At 43.5% G+C, this 16504-nt stretch overlaps 1 protein-coding gene across 6 annotated transcripts in view; it reads right to left on the reverse strand.

Annotated features, from left to right (window-relative positions):
• Positions 1–16504, reverse strand: part of LOC121284923 (partitioning defective 3 homolog B-like) — an 885862-nt gene that overhangs the window by 378307 nt on the left and 491051 nt on the right. For 5 of the 6 annotated variants that reach the window (XM_041200844.1, XM_041200842.1, XM_041200848.1 and 2 more), the window contains exon 16: positions 16164–16208. The exons of the other annotated variant lie outside the window; for it this stretch is intronic. In XM_041200844.1, coding sequence (XP_041056778.1) covers positions 16164–16208 — 45 coding nt within the window. The remainder of the gene's footprint in view (positions 1–16163; positions 16209–16504) is intronic. 6 annotated transcript variants of the gene reach the window in all.

Genomic DNA, 16504 nt, shown 5'->3' on the forward strand with positions numbered 1-16504 from the left:
TGTGAAAGCATCTTCTTTATGGCTACTCCATTGAACCCTTTCATAAGTTTGAAGATCTACATTGTGTCACCTCCCAGCTTTCTCTTTTTGAGAAAAAAAAGGTCCCAGTCTATTCAGTCTTTGCTGATATTAGGTTCTATCTACTATAAGGCCATAAGACGTAGGAGCAGGAGTAGGCCATTCGGCCCATTGACTCTCCTCCGCCATTCAATGAGATCATGGCTGATCTGATAATCTTCACCTACACTTTCCTGCTTTTTCCCCATAACCCTTGATTCCCTTACTGATTAAAAATCTGTCTCTCTCCGCCTTGAACATACTTAACGACCCAGCCTCTACAGCCCTCTTGGTAAAGGATTCCACAGATTAACTACCCTCTGAGAGAAGAAATTCCTCATCTCTGTTTTAAATGGGTGACCCCTTACTCTGAGATTATGCCCTCTGGTCCTAGACTCTCCCACAAGGGGAGAGTAGACGCTCCCACTAAAGCATTCCCCTTCATATTGGCTGGCATTAATTGATGCATTTTTGTCCCTTCTTCCTGGATTAACCTGGCATATTTCTATTCGCCACTGTTCTGTCATTCTCATGGTCTGATACTTAAACAACAACTTCAAGGATCAGCCATGCCTCCCAGTTTCAATCTAGAAATTTCCCTCCCAGCACCAATTTTAAAATCGGCAGCAGAAGCCTCAAGTGAAAGCTTCCATTAATATGGCATGGTCCTGAAGGAGTAACGTTTGACAAGGCTGCAGTGGAGTAACGTTCAGAAGGAGTGCACTTGTTATGTTACTGCTTTTGGACTCTCTGGGGAGAAGCTGCTTCACTTGAAGGAGAACCAGCCAGTGGGAGGGCCATCCTGATCAGGGAGGTCACAATTTCATGCAATACAATCCCTTACTTTGAGTTCGGATCAGGAATGCAGATTTCAAGTTTCACATACTGTGCTGTAACTAAAAGCAGAACCTAAAGTTCAAAGTAAGTAATGCATTAAAAGTGTGCCAATATGCAGATCGCTGCTGCTGATATTAATATGAAAATCTAACCCACCATTACTTGGCTTAAAGAAAACTGCCAAAAAAGCCAGAGGAGATGAGATGAGAATTTTTCTTATGCAGTGAGTTATTACAAACTGGAACTCAGTACCTGAAAGGGTAGTGGAATCAGATTCAATAGCAACTTCCAAAAAGGAATTGGATAAATACTTGAAAACAAAAATGTAGCAGCGCAATCGGAAAAGAGCAGGGACTGGGACTAATTGGAGAGCTCCTTCAGAGTCCACGATGGCCAAATGGCCTCCTTCTCTGCTGTATGACACAATGATTATTTGTAGCACAGTGTGCACAAAACTTGAAAATGATTCTACAGAGGTGTTATCAACATATATGATAACACTGGGGAATAGCAGCAATGAACTTTATGATCAAAAATAGGGAAATCAGCAGCAAATTTATTCAACACACAAACAGCCAATAGTTAATTACTTTCAAGAATGAGATGCATTAGGACTAAGACTTGCACTCAAAGTGAGTGAAATATGACAGATCTAAAGAAAGAAAGACTAGCATTTATATAGTACCTCTCACAGCCTTAGATGTCCCAAAGCACTTTACAGTCAACGAAGTACTTTTGAAGTGTAGTAACTGTTGTAATAAAAGGAAATGAGAAAGCCAACTTGCACACAACAAGCTGAGATAGAAGATCAGTTCATCAATTTTAGCTGTTGAGGGATAACTCCGCAGCTCTTCATCAAACTAGTGTAGTGGAAACTTTTACATCTAGCCGACAGGGCCTTGGTTTAACATCTCATTCAAAAGATGGCACCTCTGACATTGCTGCACTCCCATAACACTGCACTGGAGTGTAGGCCTAGACTGTATGCCCAAGTCTCTGATGTGGAACTTGTGCCCTACAACTTTCTGACTCAACTGTGCTGCTGTTCAGCCATGACTGACACCTAGATATGATACATAGGCAAAGGCGCAAGACAGATGTGTATAAGAGAGAGGTGCAAAAAAAAGTGTTAGGAAAGATTCAAACATCCACATAAAGACATGCACAAATGGACTTATAAAAAACGTACATGCACAGATTGAGACAATTACTATATGACATAAAATAAGACCAAAATACTGTGCATGCTGGAGATCTGAAATAAAAATTACCATATGGCAAAGCATGCAATACACTCATCAACCCTGCGCTCCCAAGATGCTCATGCATACAAATATTTGATACCGTGAGCATTCCTTTACCAGTTTCTGCTACAATTACACTGTTTACCAGTAGCAGCTCTAATGCCAGATGGGAGTCCACAGATCTTGCAGAGGAATTGCCAGGGTTAGCAACAAATGTTTTTGACGTCGTTACTGATGAATAATTGCATTGACATGGACGATAAACAATTTGAAATGGATGTGAAGAAACAAACAGCAGTTGTTTGAATTGATCATTCAAGACCCACACAGGACTTGAGCAAGCAATCTCGTGTTGCGTTAATCATTCAGGTGCGACATTAAACTGAAGCACAGTCCAGTGGACACAAATGGCAGAGGAGTTCTCTCCTCAGCCAATACCACCTTCAATTGATTATCTCATTGCTGCTTGTGGGACTTTGCTTTGTGCCTCGTTTATCTACAATACAACAGTGACTCTATTTCAAAAGTAATTCATTAACTGTGAAGGACATTGGGACATCCTTAGGACATTAAAGAGGCTATATAAATCCTTCTCTTTCTTTCAAATTCAGAGCTTGAAAGCCTCCCATCTGACATGGTAACCAGGGCACTACAACAACTTGCATTAATACAGCACTTTTGACATAGTAAAACATCCCAAGGCATATCACAAGAGGGTTATCAGGCAAAATTTAATACTGAGACTCATAGCGAGGAGATATTGTGACAGGTGACCAAAAGTTTGGCCAAAGAAGTAGTTTTTAAACAGCATTGTACAAAAGGTGAGAGAGGTAAAGAAGTGGAGAGGTTTGCGGAGGGAATTCCAGAGCTTGGGGTCTGGACGGCTGAAGGCACAGCCACCAGTGAAGGAAGAAAATTATAGCTTACTCCTATCTGTACCTTGCTCGTCCTGCTTTCTACCCTTAATGTCACCTATTAGCACATTTCTTAGCTAATATCACCACCGTCCACACCTCTTTGTCCTTTTGTCTATGTCATCTTTTGGCAAGCTCCACCAATCACTGGCCCTCTATCCAGCTCTACCTGTCCCGCCCCTCCTTAAACCAGCTTATATTTCACCTCTCTTCTATTTTTCCTCAGTTCTGTTGAAGAGTCATATGGACTCGAAACGTTAACTGTGTTCCTCTCCGCAGATGCTGTCAGATCTGCTGAGTTTTTCCAGGTATTTTTATTTTTGTTATAGCTTACATTTGAGGTTTTTAAATCCAAATGATTTAATGATTTAAATTTGCTTAATTTTAATTATTGAATAATGAAATGTTAGCCTTCCCCCAACCCCGGCAAAATTTAATTCATCAAGAGGAGACTAACACAATTTTAGCACTATTTACTTTGTCTTGCTCTTCACTGCCTCGGCTCTATACCAAATATATTTGGTTATATCTGGCATCCTGAGGTTGTGAAAGGAGCTATATAAATGCATGTTTGCTCTTTCCCTTTTTAAAGCTTATGTGCCTGAGAACAGAAGTATATATGTTTCAGTAGTACAATGTTATTATAGTTATGAAGTTCCTCTGGCATCTGACTTGGACTCTTACTCTACTATTAGGGAATTTTTTTTTCAGTATTGCAGTGTTTCAACCTGAATTCTTTAGAACAAAGAATGGCTGACCAGGGAGTATAGATTTCCCTGGAGCTGCCAGCAGATGAAAGGTTAAAAGCAAATGCCTGAAAGTAGCTTAGCAAATGCTGTAACAGATTAACCCAGCAAAAAAATGTGTCACTTTATTGGCACATAACCCTCTCCCTTTCCTAAACTGTACACTCAGGCCCCCAAGCTATTGGCAACGCAAAGGGGCACATTATTAGGAACAGCAGCTTCAAAAATGCAAACCCTCATCAGGCTGCCAAATCCAAGGTAACCCGGTACAGGATATGCTTTGTACAAAGTAATTGGATCAATATTAATGGCGGTAGCATAAATTCCTGTTCAAGAGGTACTTTTTCTGTTGTTTATACTGGAAATTCTTACTTGCACTGGAGAAATTGATTGCAACTTGCCTTTTCAGCAGTTTCATATTGAAGCCACCTTTGACTCCCTTGTTGAAGGGGTAAAACTAGTGCAGCTGGGAAAGCAGAATATCCAATAGGCTAAATGAGTGTTAGTCAGATGTCTATGGAAGTATTCATTTTTAACCTTCCTGTTTCTGAAATTTGGATGTTGGTTTGTGCTGGTCTCACGTGGTGTGTGCAACATTGGGAATGTCAGCATTTACTGACCACCCGCAATTGCCCTTAAGAAGAAAGCAGTGAGCCTTCTTCTTGAATATAACCGAGTGGCCTGTTAGACCATTTCAGACGACAGTTAAGAGTCAACCACATTGCCGTGGGTCTGAAGTCACATAGAGTCAAGCATGGCAGATTTCCTCCCCTAAAGGGCATCCGTGAACCTGATGGGGTTTTAACAACAATCCAGCAGTTACAATGGTCGTTATTATACTAGCTTTTTATTTAATTTCTTGAATTAAAATTCCCCCAACTGCCATGATGGGATTTGAACTCATGGGCAGGATTTTACATCCTGTGGGCTGGTGCACGCCCGACCCGGACAGGAGTAAAATAGTGCACGATGACATCGGGCAAGTGTCCCAACGTCATTGCACACTCGCGCGATATTTCGGTCGGCAAGCGCACGCAAGAGTCGGCAGCGCGCCCACTGACAATTAAGAGGTCCATTAAGGCCCTTAATCAATTAATTTAAACATCTTTCACTGCCCGTCCAACCTTACAGTTGGTGGTCAGGCAAATCGGCCAGGCGGCCTTTTGAATTTTTAGCAATTAAATAAAAAATATAAGTTTTTGGTTTTGGGCAGAATTTTTATTCTGTTCATGTTATTGTGAGTGAGTCCTATGTTGGGACAATTTTTTCAGATTTTAAATATCTTCACTTTTGATTTTAAAATTGTTCAGCTCCCTGCCTTCAGGGACCTTTCAGCTACTCCCAGGACCACCAACCGCACCCACCCGACGACCCGAAAATCTTGCCCCATGTCTCTGGGTTATGAGTCAGGTCCTGGAGTACTAGTCCAATAACATAACCACAATGCTACCATACCCCTTAGTGCCTTCCAACTCGCGTATTTATCGTTCGGTCATGCCTCCTTCTACAGTCACTACAAGACGTCCAGCTTGTATCTACCTATACAAACTTCTTCAGCCCTTCAGTAAAAATGACAGAGAATTTACTCCATGTCTCAACACAAATCATCTTTGCACTATTTGTAAAAAGATGCAGTTATGTCACTGTGCTGTGTGGGAAATTTGTATTTTCATGTCCCCTTTCTAAAGCCCTCCCTGGACTTGAAATGCAGAAAATAGGGGAAACTCCTCGTGCTGACCTCTGCTCATCTTTAATTCTTATTGCTCAGCCAACACTTAATGCCGGTTCTGACCATTTATCACAATGCTCCTTGTGGGAGGGTGTTGTGTGCAAATTAACTGCTGAGATTCCTGCATTACAACAGTGACTGCACTTCAACTGGTACCTTTTCACTCATTCACAGGATATGGGCATCGCTGACAAGGCCAGCATTTACTGTCCATCCCAATAGCCCACAAGAAGGCGAAGGTAATCTATGTGGTGAAGGTACTGCTACGGTGCTATTAGGGGTTTCAAGGATGTTGACCCAGTGATGATGGGGGAATGACAATATAGTTCCAAATCAGCATGATGTGTGACTTGGAGGGGCATTGAGGTGGTGGCCTTCCTATGCACCTGATGTTTTATCCTTCTAGTTGGTAGAAGTCACAAACTTGGGAGGAGAAGCCTTGTTGTTGAAGAAGCAACTTGCTGTAGTGTACCTTGCAGATAGCACACATTACATCCATCTTATGCTGATGGTGAGGGAAGTGAATGTCTTAAGCTAGCGATGGGCTGTCCGTCAAGTGGGTGCTTCATCCTGCAAGAAGATATCAACATTCTAGAGTGCTTAAAAGCTGCACTCATCCAGGTAAGTGGAAAACATTCCATCACATGCCTGACTTGTGCCTTGTAGGTTTTGGAAAGGCTTTGGGAGTCAGGAAATGAATCACTCACAGCAGAATACCCAACCTCTGACCTGCTCTTGCAGTCATGGTAGTCATGTGGCTGATCCAGTTAAGTTTCCGATCAATGATGTTTCTCTGGGATATTCAGCAATGCTAATGTCAAAGGGAGGTGATTTGACTATCTCTTGTTGGAAATGATCACTGCCTGGCGTTAGCATGGATGTTGTCCATATCTTGCTGCATGGGGGCACAGGCCTCTTCATTATCTGAGGAATTGTGAATGGAACTGAACACCGGGATTTTCATTGGTTACAAAATGCTTTGGGGCACCCTGAAGTTGTGAAAGGTGCAATTTTTTTTTTCTTATTTCTGTTATGAATTCAGCAGTGTGACTGACCATAGACAGACCCCACCCCCTCATTACAGAAGAGCAAGAGTGCTCCTGACAGACTTTTCCACCCGGCCAGAAGTCAAGAGCACTCTGCTGCTATCAGCACCCCCAGCTATAAATACCTCAGGTGAGGCTGGGACTTGAACTTTAGCGTTTGAACTGCAGGTTGAAAGCTAAAACAATGAAACCGCTGGTGCATCTGGTTTGCTCTCTTGCTTTCAGTTCTTAATTGAAAGGGGGCGAAGATCACTCTATTGAGGAACTTCCAAGCCAGGCTTAGTCTTTAGAAAAGCTTGCTCTGGGGAAAGAAAAAATGCACCAACTCTCTTTGTCAAGTCAGCTGCCATGCTAAATCAACAACACATTTCACCAGCATCAGCATCCCTTTAAGAAAGCCAAAATAACAGAAAATAAATTGGCAGATTTCTTATGCTTCCACATCTGAAAGAGTGCACAGCTGCTGGAAGAAAGGCTGGTGCCTTAATGAGGTGCAGTTTTCTGTTAATAAAAATGCATGATGGTTAATCTGGAAGAGAAGAATAAATGACCGACTTTTTCCTTATTGGAAAGTCAAAAGCACGTCAAAAAAAAAGAAGCTGGAGCTGCTGAACATGAGGTTGTTGCCATCTCCTCAACAACTGCATTCCGCATGCATGCTGCCAAACATTAAGGTCTAATCTATCACAGGGAAACTGGAGGAATCACCGGCATTAATAACACTGCTCCTCACTTGCAGGGATGGATTGGGTAACTGAATCCAGCTGTTGTTCACATACTGATCTAATTCCAATTCTTTTAGGTTTCCCTAACAAGACGTATTTCTAGAATATACGGAGTGGATGGCAGCAGGGAGTGAATTACAAGGCTGTAATCTAATTGAAGTGGGTTCAGATGGCATTGTAATCTCCAAAAGTGAAGCTTCAGCACAGTAATGAACCTCACCTGAACATACACAATTAACTTGCAGCCAGGATATTCCTCCTTGCTTTTGTTTATTTATATATATATATACATACACACATATATATATATATATATATACACACACACACACACACACACAAATTGCCATATCCTTATATATACCTGATATGCACATACATATATACATGTACACATATAAAAAGTACACTGGATAATGTAAAACAACAATTACATCTGTAATTCTTATCATTTCCAGCTGTGTCACTCTTCATTTTTTACACATTTTGGGGTCTCTGGGGTAAACGGACTCCTGAAAATTGTAGACAACGATTCTCACTGAAGGACTCTACAGGTCAGTTCCGTTAAATGATAACAACACCACAAAGTGCTTGGCAGACACAGAGGTCCCAGTGCTGGATCTCTGAATGGGCTAAACACACTGCCAGCAATGCTACTGAACAGATGCACTGAAAGGGGATTCCCTCCCTTCTTGGCTGGTGTCATCCTGGCGTGTCCGTGTGATCAGAGTGATTTCATCGTGAGATGGATGGAATGCTGAGCTCCAAAGCAAAGCCCAGCAAATGCAAAATGTATTTTAAATAGCAAAACTGAAAAGCAAAGTCACTGATGCAAGCACACTGAGAAAGAGTTTGCAGTTACATAGGATTACATAGAATCTAACAGCACAGGAACAACTGATCTGTTCCATTATTTATACTCTATTTGAATCCCCTCACAATCTATTTCATCTAACACCATCAACAAACCCTCTTCAATTCCTTTCTCTCTCATGTATTTATCTAGCTTCCCATTTAATGTATCTGGACTCAACTGCTCCTTACTGTAGCGACGTCCACATTCTAACCACTCTCTGGGTAAAAGGTGGGATTAGAAAGGGTGTCCTCGAGCTGGCATGGAAAAGATGGGCTGAATGGCCTCCTTCTGTGCTGTAACTTTTCCATGGTTAAAGGAGCTCCTCCTGAATTCCTTAATGAGTTCATGAGTTACTATCTTATGTTTATGGCCCCTTGTTTTGGTCTCTCCCACGGCAGAAACATCTTTTCTATATCTACACTATCAATGCCATTCTAATTTATCAGGTTGCCCCCTCAGCTTTCTCTTTTTCCAAAGAAGAGAGCCCCAGCCCATTCAATCTTTCCTGATAGTTATATCCTCTCCATCTGGTTATAATTCTTGTAAATCTTTTTTGCATCTGGTCCACACCCAGCCTCATATTGTTGGTACACCGAAACGTACTGGTCAGGAATAAACTGGGACCTTTTAAGGGATCCCTTGCTTCTGAGGCTTTTATTTATATTGGAATTGAAGATCCAAGTATTTCACAGAACAGAATAAGTATCATGCGCTCCAGTTTGTTATATCCGATGGGATCTTGCTGTATAAGAATCGGCAAACGTTGTTATTAATGTGCAAATCAGCCAGCGACGGGAGGGGATTAAAAGATACAGCGTATGCTACACGACTCCCAAACCCATTGGTGGATTTACAACACTACACTGTTTGCGTCACACAAACGCCATCTTGTCCTTGGCCTCCCCCAGTATTTTTAACGAGGTTTCATTATTAATGCAGTGTCAGTCAATCTGTCTGACCCAAGAAGTGAACAATTTAAATTGTGCAGTCTCATTCCTTCAGTTGTTCTGAGACATTTTTTTTAAAGTATGTCAAACACAATTTTTTTCTTGCTTTTCCTTTCGGTCTCTTTTCCTTCCTTTCTCCGCGTGCTCAATTTTTCTCAAAAACTCATCTTATTTCCTTCTCCTGTTTCTTTCTCAAACCCGAAATCTCATTTGTTACGGACAGGAGGGAGGAGGGGGGAGGTTATGTTAAACAGCCCAGGTTACTCCTCTCACCACCCATCTATAAACAGAAAGGCGTTTTGATTTTGATTTCCCTCTTTATAAGCTGTGGTGACTTTCCCAACACTTCAGTTTTGGTGAGATCCAATTTTTATTAATAATCCCACGTCAAACTCGAGGTAGGGTAAACTCAGAGTTAGTTTATTTGCATGCCCTCAAATGCGGGAGGAGTGTCACAACATAGTCCCCTGTGCATTCATACAATAAAAGAGGGATAAAGGAAGAGAGTTACAGGGCAAAGACCACAGAGAAAAGGATTATTGTTTCATATGAGTCCAGAATCAAAGTCCCATGGTGCATTCCTACACAAAGGGTAGCAGGCTGAACAGGATGCTGAATAATTCCCTTTGCCAGTAGAGTTTCGTGCAGAGATGAAAACAATGGTACAGAAGTTCCAGTCGGAACAGTGTAGATGGGGGCCAAGCATTCAAACCTAGATAAAGCCCTTTTTCTGAGCTGCTGCTTGGCAGATGGAAGGTGGCAGACTGAGCTTTGCAGCTCCACAAGGCAATATTACTGATTCCACAAGCTAGTGGGGGGTGGAGGGGAAGGGGAGGGCGTCATGTCACATGATTCTCACCTCCCCACTTTGGCTTCGACAAAAAGGTGTGTATCCCTTTGTCTGGGTCCCTGAGATTGTTATTGTTCCAACTATTAAGTCTTAGAGGGAGGCTGCAGGGCTCTTCGTCCTGGCAGACGAGTTAGCTCCAGTTGGCCAGGCCTGGCTTTTGAAATGTAGATAAAATGTATAGTTCCCTTTGAATTTAGTCTCGGCAGCCCTCAAGGGTCGTTAGGGTCCCTTCAGGTATAACGAGGTGAAAATTTCTTTGATACTGCCAAACAGCCCCTCTTGCCCATGGTCACAGACAGACATAGCTTTGGCCATTTTAAAAAGGGTCTTTGTCTTGTTTTATAAATGTTAGAAATTGGCCATGAGGATATATATATAGTTTATACAAATATAGATTGCAAATTCTTAGCCCCCGACACATTGCTTAAGGAAATAAACTGTCGGTCACTTGGGTAACAAATGTCCTGTTGCCCTCACCGTGTCATTAGCAGTTAGCATTTCCGACAAGTAGTGGCATAAAATAATTATGGGCTGAAATGAAAGGTGCAGAGAAAAGTCCAATTAACGGGGATCACCGTGAGATGCCCCAGTCCAACCATATCCAGCTCAGTATGATTTTAACTTTGCAAATAAATTAGGTGCTGATTGGTTACAGGTAAAAGCAAATCGATATCAAGTATGCAATACTGGAAACCTGTTTGGCAAAGTGAGTTTTATTGTTTGCAAAGCAGGACAGGTCAAAGAAAGGATACTTCTGCTGGCTAGACTCCAGTCAGGAACTAATAAATACAAGAGCATCAACACCCTGTTTGGTAGGGAATTTTAATCGCTCTGTTCTGGAAGTTGAGTATCATTTTGGCATCACCCACAAGCAACACAACATGACTCGTGCTCATAAATAGATTAAGAACAAAAAACTTGCCTAATAAAGTTACAGGGACAGTGATGTCCCTTTGATAGATTACGCTGTGCACTGATGAGAATGGGGAATATGGATCACAATGTGATGCGCTATTAAATGGATATTACTGCCTCAATGGGGAGTTTGTGGCAGGATCAGTTGTAAAACAGACTGCTCCAAAAACTCAGCTGCTTTATCCCCCTGTCGATCACAACAGGAAGTTTGTTCTACTGCACAGATTTTATATTTTTTGCTAACGATTTTTCTATTTCCTCAAGGAACATAGCAGGCAGGGGAATAATCTAGAATGAAATGAATCATTTTTTGCCCTCACAGCAGATGTAATAAAATATAAACTAAGTCACTGAATTACCCTCTCGCTTATTAACCTGCCAGTGAATCAAGGGTCTAACACTGTCCCTGTTAGCAAACAAAACAGACACAAAGTGTGTGCAGATTTTGGCTCTAAGAGAATATCCATCTAACAGGGGCTCAAAAAAGAACAGAATACAAATCAGCATGATGCCACAACAAAGCACATGACCACAAATAACAGTGCAGTTCAGGGTACAACAGTGATGACACACTTCAAGAAGTACTTCATTGCTGTAAAGCATTTTGAGACATCTGGTGGCTGTGAAAAGCACTATATCAATGCAAGTCTTTCTTTCCTTTTTCTCTGCAGGAGGAAGGTTTATGTACCGTAAGATCTGATTTAAAAGATGCATCCTTTTTCACTCTAGCATCGTCATCCTCTCAAACGAGCACTGGAGGCCTCTGTGGTGAAGGTGCAAAGGAAGAGATGTCCTGTGTCCACAGGGAACCAGGAGACACTCCTGACACATACTCATAAGGCACTGGACAGAACGGATGCCAATGCTAGGAGTCAAGCCCCAGGGGCTTGGATGCAGTGCCACAAACAGGTCAATGACCTCATAGGAGTGACCGAGGCCAGTTCATTTATCTTCAAATACCACATCCCATCAACTCCGCCACTTGCCCCACACACTGCTCAATTCACCACACCTCCATCACTCAACTACCAAAAATCTCCAACAAGCACAACTCATACTTGGCATTCATATGCTCCACCGAACCCTCACGCACTTGACACTGTTGCAAGCCTCACACCCGGCATATGCTGCAAGCTATTCAACCATGACAGTCGCATCAGCCAAACAGATTGCACAACACTCACTGACACACTTCCCTCTCTTGTAGGAAAAGGTGGTGCACAGCTGGAGGCAGCAGGAGCTAACCAGAGGGAGACAGGTGTGTCTGCATGTCCTAACCCCCATTCAGGAGACAGTGGCTGGTCATTACTGGTCATAAGAGATAGGTCCACGAATAGCCCATTCGGCCCCTCGAGCCTGCTCTGCTGCTCAGCAAGACCATGGCTGATCTGATTGTGGCCTTGTTTCAATAAGACCACCTCTCATTCCTCTAATTTCTGCCTTTCCTCATAAAGGCAATCCCTTAATCCCAGGAATTAGCCAAGTCTGAACTGGGATGGTTATTGTTGAGAGAATGGCCAGTGGGAGGGCTGAAACCCCACTGAAGATGATGGTATCTTCCTATCTAATCGTCCTCCTCAAATTCCACCATCCTCATCACAAATCTCTTCCTATTTATAAACTGCGCTGCTTACTTCCCACCCATTCCCTGCACCACGTTCTTAACCTTGTGCCTTTCTCCTTTCAGGTATCCAAGAAATGCAGCCTTGTCAGGCAATGAAGGAGCAGTAAGAAAACAGTGATGCAGAAGACACAACACTGTCACTCAGTTTCAAGCATGTAGCCAGCAGCACTGATAGTGACGCTTTATGTAATTTACAGAATAGCATAAAAGCAGGATCTACACATGGTGAGACACCAGTCAAAAGTGGCCTGTAGTGAGGGTAGGAGGCAAGGACAACACAGTTGCCAGCTGGCCAGAGGTTGAAGTGATGTGCGAGTTCTGCTGTAAAGGGCCAGGCGAGCTCTTCAATGGGGCAGCCTACAGAAGAAGGCTGATGGGAATACACAACAAAATGTTTGATCCATTGGGAAGCCTGCGATCAATGTCAAGGGAGCATGGAGGACCCCAGCAACAGTTTAGTACAGGTCTTTGCACAGAGCTTGGAGTCCACCCTATCCAGCATGGAAGTGGTGACCAACTCCATCAGCGTACTTGTGGGCCCAACCATGGTGTAGTGTCTGACATCTCAGCTGCTGCTGCAACACAAGCAACTTCCACCAGAAGGCTGAGCGTGTCAGTAGAAGCTGCAGCTGCAACCGGGCAAGTTCATTTTTATAAACGACATAGGTGACTATGTGGAGGTAGGCTTAGTAAGTTTGCGGATGACACAAAGGTTGGCTGGGTGGTTAACAGTGAGGTGAGCGTCTTGGACTATAGGAAGATATAGACGGGATGGTCAAATGGGCAGATAAGCGGCAGATGGAATTTAATCCTGAAAAGTGTGAGGTGATACACTTTGGAAGGAGTAATTTGACAAGGAAGTATTCAATGAACGGCATGACACTATGAAGTTCTGAGGAACAAAGGGACCTTGGCGTGTGTGTCCATAGATCTCTGAAGGCAGACGGGCATGTTAGTGGGGTGGTGAAAATGCATATGGGACACTTGCTTTTATCAATCAAGGCATAAATTACAAAAGTAGGGAGGTCATGTTGGAGTTGTATAGAACCTTGGTGAGCTGGAGTACTGTGTGCAGTTCTGGTCGCCACATTATAGGAAGGATGTGATTGCACTGGAGAGGGTGCAGAGGAGATTCACCAGGATGTTGCCTGGGATGAAACATTTAAGTTATGAAGAGAGGTTGGATAGACTTGGATTGTTTTTGTTGGAGCAGAGAGGACTGAGGGGTGACCTGATTGATGTGTACAAGATTATGAGGGGCATGGACAGGGTGGATAGGGAGCAGCTGTTCCCCTTAGTCGAAGGGTCAGTCACGAGGGGACATAAGTTCAAGATGAGGGGCAGGATGTTTAGGAGGGATGTGAGGAAAAGCCTTTTTACCCAGAGGGTGGTGACATTCTAGAATGCGCTGCCTGGGAGGGTGGTGGAGGCGGGTTGTCTTACATCCTTTAAAAAGTACCTGGATGAGCACTTGGCACGTCATAACGTTCAAGGCTATGGGCCAAGTGCTGTTAAATGGGATTAGGTAGGTAGGTCAGGTGTTTCTCACGTGTCGGTGCAGACTCGATGGGCCGAAGGGCCTCTTCTGCACTGTGTGATTCTGAGCTGCCATGCAAGGCTAGACTGCCGCTTGTGGATTAAAATGTTCAAGGAGCTTGCATGGTGTCACAGCAGTCCAGCAATCTGTCTTTGAAAAAAAATTACAAGGATTGTTGAGGCAGTGCCCCAGAGCAGTGACTGAGGCTCAAACAGGTAACATTCATCCTCCCATTCTGGCCAGTTCACCGTGCCTTGCTGTTGTCTGTCAGCCAACCAGCCCAGACTGCTGTCGACCATGATGATATGGTGCAGTCTGAGGCCAGGCTGGTCACCTGCTTTGTGTTGGGATGAGTTCTTCATGGACAGCCGGGCTGGAGTGTTTGGGTTCCCTCCTCGCTTTCTTCTCGTGCTCCTCCTCCTCATCTAAGCTTCTTGCCATACAGCTGGTGTCAAGAGCTGTCCCCGACGATGGTGAGGTTGTACAACATGAAGCAGGACATGAGGAATCTCGACAACTGAGTACTATTAAGGGCTTGCTGGCGGTAGAAGCGTTTTTTCTTTTTCACCAATGGTCTGCTCTACATGGTGTGTGGCAGCACAGTTGTCATAGTATGCATACTGTGCCCATGTGTGTAGGTTACACACTAGAGTTGACAGCCATGAGTCAGGGGATAACTGTTATCACCAGTAGTATTCCCTTTGTTTTGCTGTGGTGGCTCAAATTCAGCCAATACGACAACTGCTGCAGTATAAAGGCACAATGACTGTTGCCAGGATTATGAGCATTGACCAGGATGATTGTCTGCCTATTTGGCATGTACCAGCTAGACACTGAGGGTGTGGAATCCCCTATCGGTTTCAGTATAGGGCAGATTTGACATGCGGCACCTGAATAGGGATATGCCAGTAGCCAATATCGCTCTTCACCATGGGGAAGCTTACAATCCTCATGAAACCACATTCTTGCTCCACCTGTTTCTCCCTGGCAAGGGAAGTGTGAATAGTAGCTCTCATTGAATAGAGAGCCTCAGTCACCTCCGTTATAGAACAGTAGATGGCAAACTGTAGGATAGCACAAATAAAGATAGTCCAGGCCTAGAAGGAACCAGATGCATGAAAGTTCATTGCCCATAGTCACCTCACTGACAATGTGGTTCTGCTCTGAGGCTGCAGCAATGGCAGATTTCAGGGAGGATATCCTTACTGAAGTGTAGAAGCTGCGTACATTGGGCAGAATTTTCCTGGTCCAGGGGTGTCAGGCTAAGAAAACAGTGTGGAGCTGTATTGGGTTGCTTCCGATGCAGACCCGTTGACGAGTATATTTCCCAATGGCGGGGTCATATGCAGACTGCTGCCTAACAAAAGGAGGCAGGTAGCTGGCTTAAATAATTGGAGGCCCTATTGAAATCAACTTGCCTGGGCCGCAGGCATTTTGCTGCAGTAAAATTCAACCTATTGTTCCTTGTTAAGGCTCAGGTAGGATAATTGCTCCCTGAATAACCATGGATAGATTGGCCTCCGCTCATCCTTTTCCTTCCTCTTCCAGGAACTGGCCCTGCTCCATGTGGCTTCTGTTCGCTTTACAAGTTATGCTGTGTTGCAAGGGGAATGGCGACAATGGCACACATATCTGGGAGTAACTGGTTTGCATAGAGGCCTTGAAGTCAGCATCTGCCATGCCGTGTAAATGTCAGCAATTTTAAACAACAATAGAAAGCACCAAACACTTTCAGAATCAAAGCAACAACCAAAAGAGATCAACCAGCAACTAACTAATGATCCCTTTATATAGCACTGGTGTGGAGTCCTTCCTGCTGCTTAAAGTGGGTTTAGCTGTGTGAGGTTAAGAGGGGACCCAGTTGGTGTGTTTTGGCGTAGTGGCCATCATTTTGAACGCCAAACACAATGGCCGATATGGTTCCAACTTTCACACCATATGAGTCTGTGCCACAATATTAAAGGAAAAAAAAATCAGACTGGAGGTTTGACTTCTGCACCATATTTTGTGGAAAACAGAGAACATTTTATGAAAAAAAATTTCAAGTAGCTCAATAAATTAGACAGCTTTGAGTGAACACAAACGTTGGACCGATGGGAATGAATTACTGCAAAGATAAACCTCCCAGAGTCTTACCGTATTGATACATTGCCAGAGATCCAACGTTGCTCTCATCTGCCACTGAAACACACAAAGAAAAGCCACTTAAAATTTCCTCAGAATACCTTCTGTCTTTCCCTTCAGCCGTAGCTCAGCCAGTAGCAACTCTCGTCTCGGAGTCAGAAAGCTCTGGGTTCAAGAGCTATTCCGGAGACTTGAGCACAGAATGTAAGCCAACATTCGAGCAGAGGGAGTAATGAACTGTTGGATGTGCCCTCTTTCAGATGAAACATTAAACTGAGCCCTATCTGCTCTTGTTGGTGGGCAGAAAAACTCCCATGGCACTATTCCAAAGAAGAGCAGGTGAGCTCTCCTCA

Source organism: Carcharodon carcharias, chromosome 12 (genome assembly GCF_017639515.1).
Source record: "Carcharodon carcharias isolate sCarCar2 chromosome 12, sCarCar2.pri, whole genome shotgun sequence".
In the NCBI taxonomy this organism is placed as follows: domain Eukaryota; kingdom Metazoa; phylum Chordata; class Chondrichthyes; order Lamniformes; family Lamnidae; genus Carcharodon; species Carcharodon carcharias.